This window comes from Prinia subflava, chromosome 1 (genome assembly GCF_021018805.1).
Source record: "Prinia subflava isolate CZ2003 ecotype Zambia chromosome 1, Cam_Psub_1.2, whole genome shotgun sequence".
Lineage (NCBI taxonomy): Eukaryota > Metazoa > Chordata > Aves > Passeriformes > Cisticolidae > Prinia > Prinia subflava.
In genome coordinates, this window is record NC_086247.1 from 105,934,286 (window position 1) to 105,959,028 (window position 24,743).

Below are 24,743 nucleotides of genomic sequence, written 5' to 3' on the forward strand. Positions count from 1 at the left end.
TAAAGGAGTGGTAAATGCAGATTTTTCTAGTGACAAAGCAAAGAAATATCATAATGCATTACTCATGTTTTAATGTTTTTATTTTAGAAAGTGAACATATCCATTAAAAAAAAGGAAATGCATGGAGTTAAAAAAAAGTAAACATAAACTAATGACAAATTGCAATAACATAAAATAATTTTATCTAGCGAGACCCAACAATTATTAAATATACTTCCACCACAGAGAAGTTTTACTTCATTATATTACCAGTCTCTTGATTAGGTACACAGGACAACACTTTCCAGTAATTACCTAGTCATTAGAAGATCAACTTCAGGAATCACTGAATAATAAAATACATTGTGGACAAATACTTTCATACCACCTGGGAGGCAACCTAATATACATATGTCAACAAGGTACATCTTCATGAGGTATTACAGTACATGGGAACCATTCCCTTTTCTTTCTAATGAGTAAATTCTTCTGTCAGCAGCTCCACCAGCAAGTCAGCCACGGACTCTGTTGCCAGTTTCCAAACCCCAACAACTTCCTGCAGAGATTTTCTTTCTGCAACAAATCACACAAGTCAGCATGAATGAAGATGGGAGTGAAGAAGACATATATTGTAAACAGGGAGGCTGAAAATAAAAGGTCATCCACTCTTCCAAGTGAGCACTAGAAGGCTTCAAATCAGAAGTTTCAGCTTCTCAAGAACATCTAATACCTCCCCCTAGCTTGAGCTTTGCTGTGAATGGTGAAGTGAAAGCATGAGGCACAATAATTCCAGAAGTAAATTAAGTCATTTCCAAAATAAGGAAGCAATCTCATATTTAAACAAAATACACTACAAAAATCCTAAGATGAGGCTGCTCCAGCACAACCCATTTGTAGTATTAAACAGACTGAGGAGGGGAAATACCAAAGATTTGTCCATGAAATCTTCAGGCATACTTGTCCTAGATTTAAAACAAAGAAAATCTCTTCCTAGCATTCTTGTGCTTTCATGTCCAGAGAAGTACATCTCTTTGCTGGCAAAAAAGAGGAGCTTTTACACATCTGGTCCACCACTGTCCCTTCCAGGAGAGCCAAAAAATAAATGCAGAGGAGCCCAACTCCAGGCTCTCAACAAGGCTTGGCAGGATTTCCTTCTTGAAGGCTGCTATGAGAGACAGACTGAGTTCAAAACTTGTGAATTTGTAAGAGTTAATACACCATTTAATTTGTTTGGAAAGGAACGAGGAAGAAAAAACAATATTCAGGTTCTACACAAAGGAACTTACCTGCTTTTTCTTATTTGCTATACAATTGGTTTTTCACTGTCTTGTTTTTCTTCAGAGTCTTCATCAGAACCTGAAATGGAAGACCAGAATGCTGTAGATCAGTCGAGAGAAGTTAAAAGACACAAAAGTGTTAAGCTTTTTTTTTGGGACAAATTAGTCTGAATGGCTTTCATTTCTAGGAATAGCATATCTGCTGCGTTTTGAAACCTAAATTGTACAGAAACTGAACAAATTTACTCTTTCCAGGCTGATTTTCCACTTGCTACCTCCAGAATAGACTTGGTTACCAAGGAACCAATGCTGAAGATGAAGGATCACCCCATATAAAGAAGTGGCTCCAGGGTATGTCCCTGGACACATGTAGCTTCATGTAGGAAAGACAAAAAGAGACAAATACGCAGAAAATTCCAACACAGTTCGTTTTAAACATCACCTCCTAAAAGCAAATATTTGTTTTAAGAAATGTTGCCATATCAGCAGAGAGGTTTATTCCCTGCTGCATGATCACAGGGGTAGTTAATCTCTAAATATTTGTCAAATCAGTATGTATGGAAAAGTGACCAAAAATCGCTCTTTTAGAACAATCCATAGTTTGTCTTCTCAGAAAGAAATGCAGATTTTTAAAGAAAAATTTTAATTATGAGCTATTTTTACCCTACATTATCCAGAAGTTTCACTTTGTGACTGACTACCAACATGTGTTAGTTCAAATATATTAATCTGACTGTTCTTTTGCATCTCATATCCATAAAACGTGCTTAAAATGTATTTGGCAGTCCAGGCAGACCTGGAGAAAGCACCTGAGCTATTAGTGAATCCCATTGGACAAGCTGAAAGTAATGGCACACCTATAGTCAACACATGCATGCTGAGACACAACACCTCACCCCACAGGCAACACTGACCCAGCCACAATGTCTAGAAAAACATGTTAGCTCCACTTACACTTCCTCTCACATTCTGTATTCTGTTGCTAAAAAACCCCCACAAAACCCAGGCTGAACAGCTGAGTCCAGTACAATACTTCCATTATTCCTCAAAGCAGACCCACAATTTTAGCTAAAAGCCATTTCCCTTTGAATCATTGGTTACACTCGACACTAATGCTCTGTGACCCCTAGATGGAGCTCCAAGTCATTCACTAAGCCAGGATACTCAGCATAGAGAAACCAGAGACATTAAAATGAAAAATACCCCCAACATGTACAACTCTATAATAGATAGGCAAGATAGGCAAACTTACCTGTAGCAATTAGCAGATATTATTTTAATTATATTGCAGTACACAGCACAGCTTTGCAGAGGAGGTTTACATTTTAGGGGAAAAAGACTGATACAGGATTTGGGGACTTCCACTGCATTCTCAGGTAACTCAAATTGATTCAATCCATTAAGAAATCACTTATTTTCTTGAAATACTTGAGACACGTTCTTAAATCTTTCAGTATTTACATTTAATTTTGTTTTAATCAGCTCATATCTCAACTAGAGCAAAGCATATGATACGCAGAGTTAAGATGCGCTTAACATTACCCACTGATTTATCTACCCAGACAGGTGACAGCCTTTTTATAGAGAGCAAGCTTTTTCTTTTTGTATTGAGAAAAGAAAAGAAGCTCTGACTGAAATTTCAGATTGCATTATAGCAGTTTCAGGCTCATTGTCTATCCTAAGACAGTATAAAGCTCCAGGTTTAGGCTGGATTAAATATTGCATTGCTGCATGAAAGCTATTGCTGGGAGATAAGAGATCACAGAGCATCTCAAGTTGGAAGGGAGGGGTAAGGATCACTGATGGCAGAAGGAAACCATAACTGCCACCTTTCAGTTGTGGTGCCATTTTATTTCAGATTTACCCTGCTTTTAGTCAGAACATGACTTAAAATACACCAATCACATGTATGGTAACTCATCTGGTAGGTAGTAAGTAAACGGAACTACTGAACAAAAAAGAACCTTGCATTTTAGGATGATAAATACAGTTTTCATTTAAAAAACAAAAGTATATTTTTTCCCTTCCCCCTTCCCCTCCTGAAGGGCGTGAAATATGCAGGAGTGTAAAGTGAATATGAAGAATCTTTCACTAAGCAAACTTAATTACCTGCTACAGATTCAGGAGGAGAATAGAACTGCCCGTCAGAGAGGACTCCTGGGTGAAGAAGAGCTGCTCGTTCTGAAGCATCCTGTGCTATCAAAAATCCTAAAAGAAAAAAAAATACCAGAAAATAATTCCTCAATGCTAACACATAAAATCTTAACAATCAAATACTGATGAAGACTCTTGAAGACTGATGTATTATATTAGCATTCCTAACCAGTTACTTCTTTAAATAAATCTTTTTAAAAAGCATCAACAATTAATGTAACACTTATGTCTTCTATTTAAATGCTGGCAGCTAAGGTGACACACACTAGCAAAACAGAGATATTGCACATATGAGTTAAGGAATCTTTCCTTCTACTGTGTGTGATCATATGCGAGCTTGCCATATGTAGATTCATCAATATTCACTGGTTAACTAAAACTTCTGAAACATATTTTTAATGATCAGTATGGTGCGATGCATAACCAAATAAATTATTTTCTCCCTTTGCCACTAAGACCCTGCACTAATGGCTGGCTTTTACCTATCTATCTCAACATACTCAGTTTCTGCAACTTTCTTAAATTATTTGCATGTGTATGTATAGAATATTTTGTCTATGAATATTCAATGTGAAAAAACGCAGAAGTCTCTGAACTGGTTAGATTTCTCATCTACTTAGATAACACTGTGATGCAGATGTATTTCCTCACCCCTTCATAAGATAAAAAAGTTACTCTAAGTTTCCTTTTCTCTAGGAAACCCCACTGCTCTCATTTAACCAAATTCTTTCTCAGACCACTGAAAAAGAAGAGGGAAGGGATCAAAGTAGAAAGACCACATTCAGAGTACATAAAAATGGAGGCATACATGCCCATGTAAACTTTTTTTGATTTATCTAACAGATAAACATGCCCTTCCAACAGAGTTTCAGACTGTACTCCAGGTAATAATGCATAAATAACAGGTTGGCTGTATAATTACTCTCCTGCTGTTGAAATTACAAGCATCTGTAAATTTTCTTTCCCTCACCACTCAAGCAGTATTCTCTTTCAACTGAAACAGTGGGTTTCCTCCATTTAGTTGAATATATTGAGTGTCAGATGACCTGGTGCCTCATCTCAAAGGTTGAAATTCATACTTGTTCTGGTCTCATTCTCCCTGTGCATGAAACACTCTCCACAACAATTCTTTGCTTTCCCCTTTCCACCTCAAAAGAAGAGTTAGTGACACTGAATTAGTTATTGTGTCTACTCATTGTAAAAGAGGAGCCAGACACTTTATGCACTATTCACAAAATAAAGTTTTACAAGCCCAAGCCAGTTAAATTTTCATATCTCATGCATACAAAATTAAACACGTTCCCAAGTGCTTGACAAATTGCTGATCTGGCCCTTCTAACTTTTAACTTTGCCTCCCTAAATTAATTAAAACCTCACTTCTTTGAAGGCATATGTTCCTTTCCCAAAGAGGAAAAATCATGCCATTTGATTTAATTTTTTCCACAGCTCTTCAAATTTTGAGAAACTGAAAGAAGCATTCTTCTGCCAGTTAACATGGGATCAAATGTTGCCAACTGCAGTGATTGACAGGAAATATCACAAGCTTACTATTTTCTTCTTCAGCTTCTTGTGGTAACACTTTGAAGTCCAGGAACCAAGTTTCAATCCAGGCAAGTATGAAGGATATGATGGGCAGCACATAGCCAAAAGCACCCTGTGAGAACAGCTAGAAAAAAAGAAAACATTACCAAAATTAGTCTGAAGAATCTTGCTTTTAAGAAAACAAAGTAAAACAAACATTTGATTAGAATATATACCTGTGAAATAATTACTTTTGCTAATAAAAAGGCACTGGTCACTGCTGTTGTAAACTGAAAGAGACAGAACAGATAAACCAATAAATGGATTTAGTTTTTTATTTCTGCCACTATCTATTAGTTGCAACTTTAAATATTTACTGACAACAGCAAGATCACATAGATTAATAATATGCAGCACGCATGATACAATTAACTTAAAGTGTTATTAAACTAACTTTATAAAAGATAATTTTTAATACAAACACCTCCAAACATTGATTTACACATATCAGATAGCATTTGTGTAGAATCTAAACTCCCTGATTTATGTAAACTGTGATCTGACTGTATAATGAACTTGAGCATACTTTATTCATCAAGTCCCTTAAAAAAACCCCAACTATTTATGTATTTGGGAGAAAAGCAAACAACAGTTGTTCCAAATGCTTTTCACTACCATCCAAATCAAAATATCCATTTCAAACAACAAAACATCTTTGTGGAAGGAAACTGGAATAAATATTTTAATTCATGAAGTGGTATTTTGAAAAATTGATTTTTTTGAAGACTTGATACTCCTTGATATATTTTAAAGGATTGGCATGCTGGATAAAATATCCAAAATATCCCAAAATCTGAAAAAGCAGTGAACAAGTACTGCTCACATAAGCAAGGCCTCTATATCTTCTAGTGCATTTGGGTCCAGAAATTCTTTAAATAACAGCAGAACCAACTTCTGTCAATCACAGGTAGGATGTTAAGATTCAAGGCTTTGGCAAAGCCTTCAGTAAAGCTTTATGTATCTAATTACTTGCTACCATGATGGGTTCACTCTCACCACCTCATAAACAAAGGCATCAAGTTGGAGGATTAAGAAATACTCTAAAGCTACACAACTAAGAGCAAGGACTTTTAAGAGGCATGCATTTAAATGTAGGCACAATCAGAGCAGTGGCTACCATTAGGTTTGTGCCATGCTAGTAACACAATCTGTAAAAATCAAGGCATTTTGTCTCAGTACTGAGCAATCTGCATGCTACTCGCTTGAAGAAAGTTACACATGAACATGTTCTACATGCACCTACCACAGTGTAAGGAAAAAAAGAAAAAGTCTGATTTACAAAGCACTAAGCCAGCAAGACACCTTGTATTACAGCCTATAGTACTAACTGGTGGAAGCATGAATTTTTCACCAAATTTTGCATTCTTTGTCATCCACACCGTACAGCTGCATTAAAGATATTGGCTCCAATTCACTGTGGTTGCCTAAAGTTACTAAGAACTTCCTTTTAAAGAAGGGATGCATATTCAACCTTTTGTATTGGAGCATGAAGCAATAAAGCTGCTAGTGTTCAATGAGTGACACTTAAAACTGTTTAAAGTAAGAATGTGGGACTTAATGGACACCTGGATCTCTGGCACAATAATGCCAATTCTTGTTTCTGAAGAAGGTTCACTATTACAAATGCAAATATATTTCCAACATTAATTAACAAGTCTCAGAGGTAACAAGCAGTTATGATTAGCCATCCGTACTGGAAAAATCTATCTTCAATTCGGTTTAGCATGATACCTAATAAGAACCACACCCACCGTGCTATTAAATTCTTGCCTTTAGGCTGAAAATCTTTCAGAAAACAAGTTTCCAATTTGTTACTGTACAACAAATTTTTATATGTACACCATCAAGATGATCCTTAACATGCAAGCGTTAAGAGGCATCTAAAATTTTGTCTGCTTGATCCATTCTAGGAAAAACTCCATTATGCTTGGCTACTACTCACAGCTATTGCCCACCAATGGCGCAGTCTGCACATTGCATATGCAAGTATTAACACCTTAAACCGAAAGACTGCCAGTAGCTATAGAGAGAGGAAAAAATATTGGTTGGTTAATTCAGAACACAGAAGAACCACGACATTCTCAGCTCACTGAAAATACTAGCTACTTACAAAGAAACTTAAAACAGGACAGTCTAAGTTCTGTTACCTTGAAACAAATTTGAATGTGTCTTTATGAAACAGAAAGAGAAGGTAATTTTCCATTTGTAAAGCAAATGGTAACATCCACACACCTACACAGGCTCAAATATGCAAGCATGTGCCATTCCACAAATAAGTTAGAAACATAAGAAAGCTATACAAAGTGTGTTCATGATCATTTTACCTGACTGGAATCTAAACAGTTAAATCTGAACGCAGTTAATCCAGCAAACACTGTGCGCATCACTGTGCATCTCACTGATCTTAGCAGTGTGCTACTTCTAATATTTTGTGAAATGTTAACATTGCAACAATCAATTATTATGTTGCTGCCCACAATAGCAAGTCATTCTATTTGGTAGTAGAGAAAGGTAAGTTATGGTATGTGTAGGCCAGAAAAATAAATCAGTAGCAGACAGATGAGATCTCTGAACCAGGGACCCCGAGCTTCAATTTCCCTGTTTATGTTTCGATAGTAGATTGCCTCCAATTAGTTTTAAAAGATTGTTTAGAATCTAAAAATTGTGAAAAAAATGCTTAAAAATTAAGAGAAATCAAAGACAGCCATGGCCAGAGGTATGATAAACCCATTTAATCTTATGCAAATGTGTAGTTGAAACACAGGAAATCCTGTAAAAACCCACAAATAATTTTGCAGAATTTAAAGTTCTAGTCCCTTCCCAGGGTAAAAAGTCTATTATTTTGCATTACATATTCTTAACCCTTGGTTCACCTACAGAATGAAGTAATTTCCAGAGCATCAACATTTACAGATAACATTTTTTGCCTTCTACAGTATGGTATCATGGAGAACCTGCCAGTAAAACAATGAGAAAGGGAAAAGGACCATGGTTTGCTAGCTTACAAGATTTTTGAATCTAGCACGTAAGTTCATTTGACACAGCAAATGTCCAATGCAGAAGTAAGGATGGGTTTTTACACCAGTTTCAAAGAGAGATTCTGGATATGGTCATCAGTATAAAGTGACTGATACCAAACCAAGTCATCTCTGCAAGGCAAACAAGATCTGGTAGAATTAACAGTCTTGACCTTTAGAAGAACTGCAAAGAAACAGCTTTTGGACCATGCAGTGCAAAATGCATTGCAACTACAGAGCTATAGCTTTGTTTAAAGAAATTTTCTAATGCAATAGAATTCCTCTTATATGGCTAAGGTACTTACACATAGCAAAGGAGAACCATACTTCACATCAGTTTTTTTTACTGTTTGAGTTAAAACACAGAACTCTGAAAAACCTGCCCTGTGCAGGCCACCCTGGGAACAAGTCTTTCCTCACTGCAGCCACTTTATGCCCAAGAAAGGACAAAAATAGAATTTTAAGCAAAATGATTTTAGAGCTGGAAAGCTATAGGTCTTGTCCTCTTAATGAATTACCTTTTGTCACATCCAAGTCATATTCTTGACTGGGTTTTCCATCTGCTTTTCTATGAACCCCAAAGCTAATGATGCAAATCAATTTGCCCTAAGCATTTCTATCCACAGCCTCCATGAGCCTGCTGCCAGAGCAGCACTGGGCAATCCCCAAATGGGTGAAACTTGGCCCCTCTGGTTTAAATTAGCAAGAAAAGATCAAGCCTTTCACAAAACTCAAACTAGGAAACATCTGTGGAAGGAGGAATGGGAAAACTATTCTTTTGCTGCTCCTTTTTCTTTTTTTAAGAACACTTACAAATATATCAAAATATGAAGAAGAGTAGTCATAATGTAGGACTTCTTTCTCTAAGGTAGTCTCAATGCCTCCTTTTACCTACAAAGGAATAACAACACATACAGCTTCAGAAGACAAAGTACACACAAATATGAAGAGTAAAACTAATAATTCCCTGCTGATATACAAAAAGATTATTGAACTAAATACAGAAGAGCTATCTGCCATGAATGATAATGTTGATAAAGACTAGTGTTGTTATCTGTTTTTCAAGATTACATAGACTTTTCAAAGCGAAAACATTTAGGATTATTATCTGGCCTAGGCAAGCTACATTTTAGGCTGGCTGTCCCAAAATAAAAGCAAACAAGTTATTGAGGGAGGAATAAATGATTATATGTTAAAGTCTATTACACAAACTCACAAAACATTTTACCTCTTATAAGGAGGATCAAAACAGCTGATCAAAGCCAACCACAACCCAGTTCTAGTTAGTCACATGCTACCAAATAGCAAACAGAACAGAAACTGAATTCATATTTCAGATCTCTTCCTTATCAGCCTTCACACAATTTGTTAAGAAAGCTAAGCCAAAAAATCCACAGTCAAAAAGCAGAAGCTGCAACTATTAGACTAATCTCACACAATTAAACTAACATTCAAGTTTAATTCTTCCATTTGCTGATGAGATTCAAAATTACATCTTCCTTAGCCACCATGTTTCTTTCCAGTGGAAGGTTTCTACTGTTCAAACTGGCCTTGTAAGAAAATAATTTAGGGCGTATTGGCTCAGAGAATGAGAGGAGTATCTATCTCAGTTGAAAATGAAAAACTTCAGTGTCCATGTCCTATTGTTTTTCATATGTAATTCCATAATTAAGTACTACATGAAATAGTTATGTAAAACAATACCAACAGAAGGCTTTAATATTGAGTTCAGTTACTGACATCTTTTTAAGGACAGGGGCTACCAAAGCACACCAACAACATATGCTTATTATCTCAAAGCAGAGCAGTCTACACACATCCACACTTTTCCAACTATACTGCTGGACAGTGTTTTCCTGAAACTAGTCACTCCAACTCTGAATTTCTTCTATTTCTTCTCCTCTCCCTTCCCTCTATGGGTACCTAACAAACTACTTTGTAAATACAGTTTTCCTTGGTTGCTCTACTGCATCAAGTGTGATTATCTGTTTCCAGCATAAATAAGGAAGACCAGCTTCCCCCACTCCAAGCTGTTCATCACTGTGTGGCTGTGTGAGCACCATGTTAACATAAGGATAAACAGGGAACCATGGAAGCCTTGATTTTTGCTCAAAATGCCATGGAGCTACTCCCTGAAGCATTTAATAATAAACTACACTACACCTAAGGAAACTGGATAATGGCAACAAAGTGAAAACAATGTTTACAGGAACTTTCATAGCAATTCTGACCCATTATGTCAGCACCAATAACACACAGTTCTAACACAATGCTATTTGACTTCCCAGCAAACAAAGCAATTCAAAGAAAAACAGAACAAAAAACATAAGTACATGTCAGATCCCAGATACCAAATTTTAGCTTCTAATATCATTGACTTCTAATGACAAAAACCTGATTTTTATTCTTGCTGATGTGGCAGTATACGACACCGGTTTGTAGTATGTTGTCCTGAAAATACAGGGTTTTTACAAAGAAAACTGCTGTGATCTTGAGGTCCCTTGATGCTGTAGCATTCAAAATGAAACATCATGATGACATGAGTTGGTAGGATTTTCTCTCCAGAGTCTTCAATATTCTGAGAGCACTCATATAAAAACCTGTATTCTGAAACCTCAAAAAGAGATAAAAACCCACTCTGTTCCTCTTAGCCGTGCAAGCTGTTGAGACATTGGCCTAAAAAAAGAACTGCGTAAGAACACTATGCTACAACCATTTTTCCACCCAGAGAGAAAACAGAAAGTCTAGTCCCAAAATTACATCATTCAGGCAAGCAAAATCTGCTTTCTCAAACTAAATCAGAATGAGTCCTTTTCACTGTACCAATGAACCACTGAACAGTCAGCTCCTGAAGCTTCAAAATGTAAATTAATAACCAAGGTTATTTATCTAGTAAAGAAATGCTGATAAGAAATATTTACTCAAGATCCTTCTTTCCAGAAAAGGAATTCCACCCTAGTGTGTCCTTTCTTAAATGCAAACTAGATTATAGTTTAAAACCCAGCTCAAAAACTAGGATGCTACTAATGAATTAACAACAAATGAGCTACCCTGTTGGTTTCTGTAAATTTTAGAACAGCCTCATTTTCCAGATTACAAATGCTGGAGTTAAAAGGTGGCAACTGTGGGAGTTTATATTGTTTAAATGCACTGTGCTACCCATAATGCATAACACACCAAGTTTACATCAAAGAAAATACATCACAGCAAAAGAAAAGTTTTGGCCATTAGAAGTCTTTTCAGGGACTAACACCTCAGTGAAATATCACTGACTTAAAGTTACTTGGAAGGCAAAGTCTTGAATCCTCTTAAAACTCACATCTCTTGCCAAATTCAAAGACATACAGTAACATTTTTGTTTATTTGATGCCTGAAGACTACACTGGATTTCCAATGTTTTTTTAGCATGGTTCACAGGAACATTCAAAGGTTTCATAAGAGGATAAACGCATATCCTAATGAATAAAAGTAGATGCAGTTGAGTAGGCACTGTGTTCATAGAAGCTTAAAGTAATAAACTGCTTATCATATTGGATAGAAAGGAGCAACTTATTAACCATGTCTGAAGTGAATAAATACTTAATATTAACATCTAAGGGTAGGTACTGAAAAGACAACTCACATTTAATTCTATTATCCACAGTAAGGTTATGAATAAGAGATCAAATGTAACAAACAAACAGAAAGTCCTTCTGACGTCTGATATGCCCTTCTTCTCCCTGCCTTCATATGACTCAATCCTTGCCATCAGCTGTGTTGGGTTGATGGAGTGGACATCCCGCAAGGAAGGACAAGATTCCACACTGCTACTGTGAGCATTTTCTGCATCAGCGGGGATGCGATTCATCCTGCGTTTGCTTAGAGTGCTCTTCTGCCAGTTTCACCATCACTAGAAGGCTGATCCATACAGGAAGAATTTCTAAACAAACAAACAAAACCAAACCACATTAGTCACCAAACCCCCATAATTCCAAGAGAAGTTTTCATCTTACAGTGTCAGTTCTCTTTTTGCTAAACTGATAATTAAGAGAATTAGACAAGTAGGCCCTAGAAATTGTTTCTAACACAGTATCGAGTTCTTCATTTCTCAGAGGATTTGTGAAGCAAGAGAATTAATGTTAAATTAGGCCATTTGAAATAAGGGAGCACTGTCTAGATTTAGAAGGGTCATTTCTCCATGCTGTTGGAGTGAGATCATTGAATAGAATGAATAAAAAGCATGATGCTGTGCATCCTTTAAGGTTTTCAATACTGATTTAAATGCTCTCAATAAATAGGAAGACAACGTAAAGGAACTTCCACATAAAATTCCTGAAAAATAGCAGTGTTAGATAATAGCACATCCAGAGCTAACACAAGCAAAAGATTAAAAGCCCATTAAAATCCCTGAATAGTGTAGTAGTCATTCCATAAAGCATATACACTGCTATTTGCTCTGTAAATTCATGTGCTATAGGAACTTACATTGCCAGGCAGTTTCTCCATGAAAAATGTGTGTGTAACTAGTGGTTAAAGGTAACGCAATTACCCTAAGTCTCTTCTGACTACAAGGCTTTTAAAAGAATTTTCAGGCTGAATTTCCTATAAAACTGTAGCAGTTTGATGCATGATTCACTCAAATCCTCCATGAGAACATTTGTCCAATTAAAGGTTCTAGAAGAGGTGGACTTAGGAGGTCACAAAAGTTTCATGGAAACACACAGAAAATTTAATTTTATGCAAATGCTCAGATGATTAAGCTATACATCTTGCAGTACAAACCACATCAGGTAAGTTTTTGTAACACTAGGGGAACAGCTTTTTGAAATTCAAGAACAAAACTTTGCCTCCTCCTGCGTGGATTGTCTTTGAGTAAATGGCAAGAGCTAGAGAAATTCTTCCCAGTCCTGCCTTTCAACAGCATTTCAACTCCAAGGCTGGAAGAACACAGTCAGTCAAAGCCCAACAGGGGATCTGTAACACACCACTAAGCCAACACAAGGGAGGATACAAAGACACAGGGGAAAAGTAAAGGTGGTGCTGGGAGCTGCCAGAGCACACACATCACAGCTGAGGAAGACACAGGCCAGCCAGGGATAATCAATGTCTAGATCAAGTCACACAGAACAGCCATTGGGAAATTCAAAGCACCAGACAAGGATGGACAAGCATAATGCATCCTTAAATCTTCCTCCTTTATTTCCACAGCAGCTGCCTGAAACATGGCTGGCAAAGGGCTGTAGAGAAGGGAGACATAGGTGGTGTGTGTTTGGTCAGGTGTCTTGAGCACTGCAGTGAACTTTGGGCCACCTGAATCCGAGGGCGTGAGCAGAACTGCTGCACTCCAGTGCTGTAAACAGCTCTTGCTTTGTACTGAAAACCTTCAAGCTAAAGTGCCCTGCTGCGTAACAGCAGCCCATAGGAAAATGTTTGGGATGAGCCATAAACCTTAGATCAGGCCATCAACAGCCATAGTTAAAAACAAACAAAAAAGACAACACGTGAACCTCCAAAGGAATTTCCATCTACATTGGTTGAAATATTTATTTTATTTTGATGTGGCCACAGTGCCAATTATACAGGAAGTTGCTACTTCCATTCTGGATTATTGCTAGATACCGCTCAGTATGGGAATACAATTACTACAGCCAGAGTGAATTGTTTCAGAATGTGCTAGTTCAGCATCCACTTGCATTATGGAGCCCTATGCAAAGAGAAAAGCATGGTATTAAAATGCACTGGCTGCCAGGTTGTTTTCAAGTATGGCTCAAAACATCAGATCCAGCTTATAAATTCCATGTACTCTGCAATCCTTGCTACTGCCAGACTGTTTCATGCCTCAAGGCCCCCTAGATAGGGGATACTTACAGTAAGGGAATTTGTCCCTGGTCTTGCTCTGCCTGATGACCATCAGATCCATGTTTGGACACATGGCAGGGCCTCTCTTGTCACACTACGCTAGCATCAAAATATTGTGATTCTTCAACTGAACAGACACAGCTTGGCAGCTTTCTGCACTCATTGCAACAGCTTTGCAAACTGAATTAATCACCAAGTGTGTGCCAGAGGATTGTTTCCCAAAGTTTCTTTCATTAATTAAAATAAAAAGTTCCTTCATACCTGAATGACATTATCAGCCATTTCATCATACCAACATTCTCAGATGGTTTCAGGTGGCTGCACAAAAAAATCTTAAATCCTTCTGGCAGCTGTCTTACAGGCACATGGGGACTACCAAAAAGCAGCACTTCCCTTTTAGTGTTGGATGGTGACTTGGCCAGACATTTTCATATCCATCTTAGCATTACCAGCAACATTTCTCCTCCCTTGCACTTCCAAAGCACTGATCATGCCCTGGCTATCTCGTCTATTACAAGTTTGCAACGGGATTGAGCTCTGCTCTCCCCTTGGCTCCATTTCTCCAGGGGTTCTTGCTTGTGCAAAACAGCCTGTGCTTGGAAGGGCTCCAGGCTTGCAGCCCCATGAGGAGCTGCCGCTTTTCAGCAAACCATGTGGGCAACACAAGCAACAGGCAGGCACAGGGGTGCTTTTCATGCATCTCTGGGCAAGAAACTCAGTAGTGGAACAAGTTTAGGAAGGCAAAACAGGTGTGTTTGTCATTGGTATGTGTCACACTTCTGAAAATACCACGAAATTCTTTTGCATGTGACTGTTACTGATCCTTATTCTCGCTATTCAGGAAGCAGGGACTGCTTGGCCTGAACTCATGCTGCCACATTACTCGAGTTTTTGCATCCAAAGTGACATTGTTATTTGTCAATATGTTCTATTGACATAGTTATTGTTCTTTCTAAAAACCAAAATAACTCAGAATGAGAGAAAAAATAATTATAAACCAGATGTGAGAATGTTTGGGGTTTAGGTTTTTGAAAACCAAAATGCAAATTCAGCCAGGAAAAAAATTCATTATCAAATAAAGAGAGAAAGTCACATTCTTACAACTTCTGAGGTTTTTTCCAGAAAAAGCCTTCTTTGTCAATTAATCAGTCAATTATCAAATTTCCTGTTTCTGGAAAAGGTTAATACTTTTTAGATAATTTTCAGGGTGTTTTTATAGTATCAGTAACGTATTTTCAAGACTGCTGTACCATCTCTGTCTTGACCCACAGTCAGACAGCCTCTGATTTGAAGGAGACTGGGTTCACTTGGCACCCCCTCTTTTGGCTCCAGGCAGTCCCATTGTTTGGGTTATTCTACATGGCAGGGTTCAGGAAGGATGTGTGGTCAAAACAAACACATCCAATCAAGAAGTGATGTTTAGAGACCAGCATGTTCATTTTCTGCAGAGCCTGGATGCAGGACACACATCAGAAAGATAAAAAGCCCATAATTCAGAATATCCCAAGAAACTCTATGGGTAAACTCTCTGACTTCCCTTTGCCAGACTTCAAGTGATGGTTTCTCAAGCTAAACCGAGGATTCCATTAACCTGCTCCTGCCTACACCTGCACATTGTGATAATGCTTGTGAACATTTGTTCTGAAAAAGTCAGAAAAATAAAATCTTGTTTCCAGCATATCTCTCGTGTTACGTGTTTTTGAAAGTGTTTTGAAAACTAAAAAAAAAAAATCCCTGGCATTTCAGGCAAATAACAGTCTTATTGTTATTTGATTCATTCTGAGTGCAGAATAGAATGGAGTATTCAGTTGAAAGGGACAGAAAACAGTCACCTTATCCAGCTGCCTGACCACTTCAGAGCTGACCAAAAGTTTAAGTATGGCATTAGGGCAATGCCCAAATGCCTCTTAAACACTGACAGTCTTAGGGCATCGACCCCTTCTCAAAGAAAATTCTTTGACAACACTCATGGTAAAGAAAAGTTTTCTCATGTCAAGTCTGAACCTGCCCTGATGGATGCAGCTTTTAGCCATTCCCACATGCCCTGGTACTGGGCATTCCTGAGAAGAGATCAGCAACCTCCCTCTCCACCACCTCAGGAAGCTGCAAAGAACAGTGCGGTCACCCCTCAGCCTCCATCTCCCCAAACTGATGAACCCTGTGTCTTCAGCTGCTTCTCACAGGGCATTACTTCTAGCTCTTCAACCAGCTTCAGTGCCCTCCTCTTGCATACATTGAAGGCTCTTCATGTCCCTTTTAAATTTTGGCACCCAGAAGTTCACAGAGTACTCAAAATGAAGTTGCAATAGTGCTAAATGGAGTGGGATGATCACTCCTTTTGACCAGCTGGTTGTGCTGTATTTGCAGGCTTGGCAGTGCTGACTTTGAGCTGTCAGCCAGCATCCCCAGACCCACTTCTGTGGTGCTGCTCCCCAGCTACTCCTCCTGAAGTTTGTACTTGTGGAAGGTACTGCTCTATCCCAGATACAGAGTCCGACATTTGTTCTTGTTCAGTTTCATGCTACTGACGATTGTTCCGCTCTCCAATCCATCCACATCCCTCTGCAAGGCCTCTTGATCCTTGAGAGTGTCAACAGCACTTCCCACTTAGGCACCATCAGCAAACTTGCTAACAGTGCATTTGACTCCTGCCTCCAGACCACTGGTAAAAGCTTTAAACAGAACAGGCCTGAGGAACCCCACTGGTGCCTGGTCTCCAGCCAGATGCAGCCCCATTCTCAACAGCCCTTTGAGCCCTGCCCTTCAGCCAGTTCTTCCAGCACACCATCTGCCTGCTCACTTCGCCGTCAGACAAGTCCAGAAGGATGCTGGGAACCTCCCAGTATCAAACACCTTCATAAAACCCAGGAAAACAACATTCACCACCTTCCCTTCATCTGCTAGGCAGGTGAAATGACAGAATCCACAAGCTTATTGAAGTGTCAAAACATTTAAGAGGGAAATAAAACTTCTGAAATAAGAATCCACATTAGTATATTTGTGACAGACCTTCTTCTCACTTCCCCTCATTTCAAAAGATGTAAGATTTTAATGGGTTTTTTTTTTTAGTTTTCTTCATAACTGCATATATTCACTCAACTACCACTAAAATATTTAGCTATTTATGTTTTCTATGCTGACCTATGCAAAGTCATAGACAAAGGCAGCATACTCTTCCTGAAAAGAAAGAAAGCCCCCAGTGTTTGTATTTATTTAAATTAAAGGTGTGGGGTTTTTTTTGGGTTTTGTTTTGGTTTGGTTTTTGTTTTTGTTTTTGTTTTTTTTAAACACTTAATCATTATAGCCATAACTCAAGCTTCCAAAAAGAGAATTAAATTCTTAAAGTTTCTAGTGAAATAAAGATTTTACATTTATTAATAGTATTAACTAGTATAATAAGTGAAAAGTAAAGGAATTAAAATTATATCAAGCTTAGGACTGCAGTCCTCCCCTGCCCTCAAGTCTAATAAAGACTTCAGCAATACATGATGAGAGCTTGCCCATGGTTTCAAGCTACATTTACAATTAACATCATTATTTTCATTCATACTGACAGAAGCAGACGGCACACACTGCATGTGTCAATTTTACACATATCTTAGAGATGCAGCATCAGAACATTACTTCTTTTTTTTCTCATTATTCTATCCCTATTCTTACAGTTTATTGTCCTTGTTTACTATATTACTGTATCATACATGAGCAACAGCACCATACATGATACGCTTTTCTTTCCAAGAAAAAATATCACACATTAGAATGAGAAGAGATAGAGACGCGATTAAAAAAGAAAAAAAAATCTTATTCAAAGGCTAACAGCAGCTCAGCAAAATCAAAACTTAAAGTGTCACATGGAGGGAATTTGGAAAAGGCAATGCTAACTTAGGTTAAAGTATCAGAGAAGTCACCTCTGCATAAAGTAACTACATACACGATATAACATTGTATCACAACATACTGAACACCTAAAGTACTTATTATATGTGTCCTGACAACACTAAATATGGCCCAAAAATTCCCACCACAAACAGCTTTTCTGTGAATGTTAAAAAAATCATCTGAAAATATTTCTTCTTTCCAATGAGTAAAATTGGATGACATGGCCAATATAGCAGCCAAGATGCTCAAAGACTGTGCAAACTACAAGGTAGTAGAAAAGCTGACACTGAAAGAACAGCGATTTTCACTCATAATAAAAAACAAAACAAAAGCATTTCCTTGCTAAAAACTTTCCTCATAGGAAGACAAATAAAACATTACAGTTCTTTACCAAAGGAGTTATTTTCTGATAAAAGGGCACACATTGCTACTTACACTACCTGCTGTTTTGTAAGAGCACACAACTGTTCTCACAAGAAAAGAGCTTAACACAGTAACTGGTATTGTAACACTAACATTCAAATATTTAAGTTATACTTAAAGACAATTTCAGACAATTTTAACATACCTAAAGAAAATGGCCTTGAACCATTGTTTGGTCTCTCACTATCATGAAGCCCAACTTCATTTTTTACCTAGGCATAAGTAAAAACACCTTGGACAGAATATACAATTATCTGTAAAGACTCCATACAGGAAGTCCAAGAAACTGAGAGTTTCTGGTATGAAGCTGTTTTAACCTGCAGGAGTGTTAGCAGAATTCTCTCAATGTGTTCTCTGACAGTACCAGCACATACCCTGATTAGGAGTCAATACAGATAAAACCAATTCTAATGAAGATGATGTAATGCTAATTATAAATTGAGGGGGGGGAAAAAATCCCAAAGAGCTGGAGATTGCCTCCAAAGCTTACCTGGACACATTTTTTTCAGTTTTTCACTATAAATGAACAAAACCCACTGTGCTGACATACTCTGCCTCTCTTCTGTTTATATAACTAGAAGAACTAATTTTCCTGAAATCCGCTTGCAGCGGATCCATTACTAGCGACCTCCTGATAGTCACTGCTCCTGTTCCTGAAGGGCACTGAAATCCCTTCCAAGCTGCACTCATTCTGTCTCTAGCTGTAACACATCATTGCCTCAGAAACATTTTAATGTTTCAATGCCTTTAAAAACACCGTCTGCAGCACTGTTCTGTTCAAAACAAATGTTCCTTGGTGAACATGAAGGGATATTAAAACAAACAAACAAACCCCAACAAAACACCACCAACAAAACAACCCCAAACCTGGGCCAGACACTTTAATCAAACTAAGACCGAAAAATTCAAACTGATGCACACCCACAAAATTCCCCAAATATAAGCAGAAGATACTGTAGAGTGCTTTGGCAATACTCGAGATTTTCAATTAGGCAACACAGCAGGAATTACAAGTTACAAGTATGTAACACATTTAAAGACTGGGAAAGTTTCCCACTGGAGGGGAAGGGCAAGATTTACCAGCATATAGGAGAGAGTTCCTTACAAAGAGTTTGGCTCTATCTGAGTGTTCTAGTGACAACTAGAGTTGCTCTGCTTCATCCTGAAGTAGCAGCTCTTACCATAGGAAACTTGGCCCTGTAAAAGCAAAACCGAAACAACAAACCACCAGTTTCCTTGAGAAAAATGTTTCCCCAATTTCCTATGCTCCTAGGAAAGTGACCTAGCAAAAGTACCAGGGCAATTGCACACATTTATACTGAATAATATTTTTCTCAGACCACTGAAATAAAAAAAAATAGGAAATACAATTTTTAGTATTAGTAGAGCATCTGAGGAAACAGCAGTATCACCTTTCTCCATCCCAAGAGTGAGACTCATAGATTCAGAAAGTCAAATCAAAGTGCTCCAACCTTGGACTAGTTTTCCCTGCAGCAGAAGAATCACTGAGCCATGGCCAGCAAAACACTATCGTTCTTTTCCACACACCTAATTTCTTATTCTACAAGAGTTGAGAAAAATGGCAGAGGAAACAGCTTGTGAATTTGGCATCAGCATTGTCCTTCCTTTCATCTCCACCATCTCTTCCCCTCTGGACTCTTCCTTAACAGCATATTCCAGACCTTTACTTTTAAAATGAGCTCAAACCAGAATGAATGGCCCATACAGGGATCAAACCTGAGCCCTGGCATTATTAGTACCATGCCCTAAACAACCGAGCTAATATGCAACTATATTCTATTTTAAGAAAATACTAAAAACTAACAAAAAGGATACACCATAACATGTTCCAAAGGTCTGCCTCAGATCTCAGTTGCACTCAACATACTTAAGCATTGCAAACCACAAAACTGGATTCTGTGTGTGTTATCACTGTCAGGTCCTTAGAACACAGAGAAAGTATCCCAGTTATAGAACATATCCCATTTACAACCCACACATTCCAACTGATAGTAATCACCTCATAGAACCAGAAAATGCTATGGATTGGAATGGACCTTGAAGACTATCCAGTCCCAACTCTTATTTAATTAATTATCAAACCAAAACTATAGATGTCTTAAAAATAACACAACCCTTTCTTTTGGTTTAAATGTTCTGGACTAATCTTGCCAAAGACCTGAAACTACATCAGGATTTTAAGGTTTAATACAGTCAGGTCCCCACATTATATTAACACATGTATATGGTATTTTTGTATGTTTTATGTACATATTCCATTCACGAGCAATGCCTGCATACAATAAAAAATATAAAGAAAAAATGCTAATGATTTCTTGCAAAAGCAGGGAGGGAAGGTGGGCATAAAGGGGAAGTGATACAAAAATAAGGGAAAGACAATTTAAAAACCTCCAACGAATCTGGTATTATCTCTTCTTCACATCTCTTACTTGCTCTCTGAAACTGATTTTGTAGCCCACCCAACATCAGCTCACAGAAATTAAGATTTCATGGCAAACTTTCTCCATTAAACACCAAATAAGCAATAAGGGCTTAATATCCATTCAGTTTCTCAAAGTTAACTCTGGGCCAAAAAAACCCATTTAGATATCAAAAGCATATCCATTTTATCACATCTGCATTTCCCTAAGTACAAAACACAATATTTTAAAGATGCCAAACACCTCCCTGATTGCCTCAAACATCAAGCATGACACTGGTTTATAACACTGACTACTCCTACACATTTATTTGGGGTTTTTTTCCCAAATCAACAACAAAACTATGTCCAAAGGCTGCTAGCCAGATCCTGCTTGGACAAGAAAAGCTATTCTTTTGCTAGCACAGAATTGTGGGACTCTTCCTGAAATAGCTCAGGCATTTTATGTATTAGTGCGAACATTCAGAATTCTGTCACTTCCTCACAAACTATTCCACAAAATGGTGCAGAGGTTTATTCCAGGCAAACAACCCCTGAAAATTCTTCAGAGTTCTTAAGGAAAACAGCATTTCAAGAAACTGACATCCATTTCAGAATGGGATAAACATTTCTAAATGGGATAAATCTTTTCTAAGATTTTTTTCACCCTTAACTCCTCTTTTACAGCTCTTGAAGGTGCTTCAAAACAAAAGGAAGTTTCAGGTTTTACATTCTAGCTCTATTTTTCTTCTTCGAGGACACTGCAAGGAAATTATGTAGTCCAAGCAGCAACAAGTTCTAGCAAAGACCTAGATATGAACCTTCAGAAGAAAATACTTATTTTAACACACCTCCACATCATTTATCTATTTTTTCTGTCAGTGCAAAATAGAAATTAACTCCTGATGTCTGAAGTGATGCTATTTTAGGACTTCAGCTGATAACTGAGTAGCTGAACTTAATAAAAAAAGCATAGCATCATTAGAAAATATTCAGTTGGCTCTTTTTGGTTCTAAGATTAGTTTTTTCAACTTTTCCTTTTTTGCTCTACTTCTAGCTGAATTTAAGACAGCGAGGCTTAGAGGTAATGTACAAGTTGTCTTTTAACACAGTTGCTAATGATGCCAAATTGAGAACAGATATTTGGCAGATACAGTTAAATTAAATACAGAATGTTTAACATGCAACAAATCTGTGATCTTTCAAAATGACTCATCTGAGTTGCTGGATGCTGTTGCCTAATCATGAGAAATCACAGTCCCTGCTGTCACAAGTGTGATTTACCATTACCATGTCATCAATACCTTCTGCAAAATCACTGATAATATTGTGCATGCTGACTTAATTCACTGAGTGAAATCCATTAGTCGTGCTTACTAGAAACTAGATTTGGCCCTGCAAAACATTTTAACATGTTTAAGATGTTTTAATACCTGTATGTTTAGCTATGATGCTCTGATAAAGTTAAAAATGTTAAAGTTTAAATAAATTCTTTCTCATGAATGAAGGCCTAGAACAATTGTGCTAAACTCACTTTGAAAAGAATCATGGCTAAACATTTGAGAATTTATGAAAATCAGACCACATTACATCAAGACAACCACACTCAAGCCCAAATGTACCAAAAAGAATGCCTAATCCATCTGAACTGAGTGTACAAATTTCAGCGCTGTTAAAAGATCATATATTTCTTTCTCAACATACCAAGTCTATAGAAAGCAACATTCATCCTGAAAAAGTCTAACACATGAATAACGAAAAAACATTAACAAAAAAACCCTTAAAATTACGGATTTGTGCCACAACAAGAGGATCACTGGTGCATTTTATGCAAAGCAGCTGGCCATGAACACCATAAACAAACAAACAAACATCAAATCGCTCTGCATCTGGCCTACTTAAAACTGCAAAGCTGACGAAAAACATCTACTAAAAATAGTAGCACCACTACGGACTTATAAATAGAAATGAGCCTTCTCACAATGTTGGGTTCACTAACAATGTCCCAAACCACTACGATTTCCAGCACAAAATGACAACTTTCATAGCAATTAAAATTCAATACAATATACATCTGTAGATATTATATAAACCAAGATGACAAATGCGCACAGTAAAAAGTATTGACAACCTTGTGCACAAATACAGTGATGATCTTACGCCTTTAAGCACACTAACACGATTTAAAAACACACAAACAACCTCTTTAAACAAGTTTAGTATTTGGGGTGAACATTTTCCAGGTTAAAGTCGACCACTGTGTCTACTCACACCCGACTACAGCGAATTGGGAAGTGCTGAGTGTCAGCGCTCCATCAATGAGTAACCCGAACTGCTGCTGGACACCAAACGCCGAGGGTTTCACCAGCTCTCTGCAGACAGCGTCACCCTCAACAGAGATTAAAAACGCTGCACCTCAGCAATGAATGACCCACTTTAAACTCGGATGCTGAACGCAGGCAGTGCCTCTCCGAAGCTGCCTAAATTCAGCCCGACGCTAAAATCAACCCGCAGGGCATTTTCCCGCGGTGGAAGCCGGGGGCTTGCAGGGCCCGGCTCTCTCTCACTGTTACCAGCACGACAAACAGGTCGCCGTACCTTCATGAGGAGGGATTTTCTGGGCTAGGATCGCAAGGAGAGAGGAAAAGCAAACCTCCTCCGGGCCCGCAAGCAGAAGAGGTGCCGGGCATGCGGGAAAGGCGGGCCTGCCCGCTGAGCATCCCCCGAGCGCCGCAGGCACTCCCTTCCTGAGAGAGATCCCCTTCCCGGAGACAGATCCCCTTCCCAGAACCGGCCCCCGCCCCGCTCCGCCCGCCTCCCGGCACATGATCGCCTTCCTCCTCCTTCCTCCTCTTCCTCTTCCTCTTCCTCTTCCTCTTCCTCTTCCTCTCCCTGCCCTCCCCCCTCCCCGCTCCAGCAGGGCAGGGGGCTGCGTACCGAGGGGGACAGACCCGCGCCCTCCCCGGAGAAAGCGACGGCATCGGCACGGGAGGAAGTGGGGAAAGGGAAGGGAGGGAAGGGAAAGGAAGGAAGGGAGGGAGGGCCGGGCTGGGCCGCACTGGCGGCCCCGCCGCCCCTCTGCCAGCAACACGCCCCGCATCCCTCTCAGCCTATTCCCCCCCGCGTTCCCTCTGCCCCCGCTCCGGGCCAGGGCGCAGCGAGCTCACCCCGGCGCGCCGCTCCGGCCCGCAGAGACGGCCCCGCCGCACCGGGCAGCGCCGCAGGCCGCGGGGACGGGCGGGGCGGGGCGCGGCGGCGGGGGCGGGCCCGGCGCGGCCTCCGCTCCCTCACGGAGCGCGGGATGCGGCGGGAGCCGCCGGCACCGCCACCCTGCCCGCCCCCGGTGCCAGGGCTCGGGGGACAGGCGGCGCTGGGGGTGAGCCCCGGCGGAGGCAGCGGGGCCGGCCCATAGATAAGGCTCTTATCTTTGGGCGTCACCAGCCACAAGCTGTAGTGGAGCCGTCGAACGAGCAGAGGGACTGGATGGCTGTCGTTCGCCCGGATTCCACGTGTATCTTTTCATAGCACAGTCCTTATCTATGCAGGGATCAGCACCAGAAAACCACAAAATCACCGAGAATTATAAATTGGAAGGGACCCTCAAGGATCGAGTCCAGCTCCTGGCCCTGCACAGGATACCCCAAGAGTCACACCGTGTACCCAGGAGCATTGCCAAATGCATCTTGAACTCTGCCAGGCTGGTGCTGTGACCACTGCCCTGGGGAGCCTGTTCCAGTGCCCAAACCCCACACTCTGGATAATGAGCCTTTTTCTTATATCCAACCTAAACCTCCTGTAACAACTTCAGGTCATTCCCGTGGGTCTTGCCAGTGGTCACCACACAGAAGGGATCTAGGCAGGATTGCTGTCATTGTGAAAATACAACAGAAAATCAGTCAACCAGCCACTGTAGGACGCCATCCATTCCTTTGGGAGTCATGGTCTCCAACCTTACTGAAGCCCAGAGGTTGTCAAACGCTTACATACGTCCTAAGGTTTGTCTGCAGTTCAGTGCTGCAGGCTACATCCACCTCTTTTAACAAGAAATGGGTGTAGCAGGAAAATAGAGGAAAAAAGGTGAAAAGACAGATCCAGGAAATATCAAAAGTCACTCGCTCCACCCTGCCTTGCTCACTCTACTAGCGCCCAGCGTCTTCAGGGATATCCGTGCAGAGC

At 39.4% G+C, this 24,743-nt stretch overlaps 1 protein-coding gene across 5 annotated transcripts; it reads right to left on the reverse strand.

Annotated features, from left to right (window-relative positions):
- Positions 1 to 1,265: 1,265 nt before the first annotated feature.
- STARD3NL (STARD3 N-terminal like) lies at positions 1,266 to 23,852 on the reverse strand. Of its 5 annotated transcripts, none has more exons than XM_063406433.1 (8): positions 23,735 to 23,852; positions 11,631 to 11,927; positions 8,822 to 8,899; positions 6,934 to 7,011; positions 5,168 to 5,221; positions 4,959 to 5,076; positions 3,366 to 3,464; positions 1,266 to 1,335 (listed from the first exon to the last, which is right to left on the reverse strand). In XM_063406433.1, the coding sequence occupies exons 2-8, from the start codon at positions 11,853 to 11,855 to the stop codon at positions 1,283 to 1,285; spliced, it is 705 nt and encodes a 234-aa protein (XP_063262503.1). In that variant the 5' UTR covers positions 11,856 to 11,927; positions 23,735 to 23,852; the 3' UTR covers positions 1,266 to 1,282. The 5 variants fall into 5 exon arrangements, with proteins under 5 accessions (XP_063262503.1, XP_063262517.1, XP_063262511.1 ...); XM_063406447.1 differs by lacking the exon at positions 23,735 to 23,852 and adding an exon at positions 23,505 to 23,557; XM_063406441.1 differs by lacking the exon at positions 23,735 to 23,852 and adding an exon at positions 23,166 to 23,350.
- Between the last annotated feature and the right edge of the window lie 891 nt (positions 23,853 to 24,743).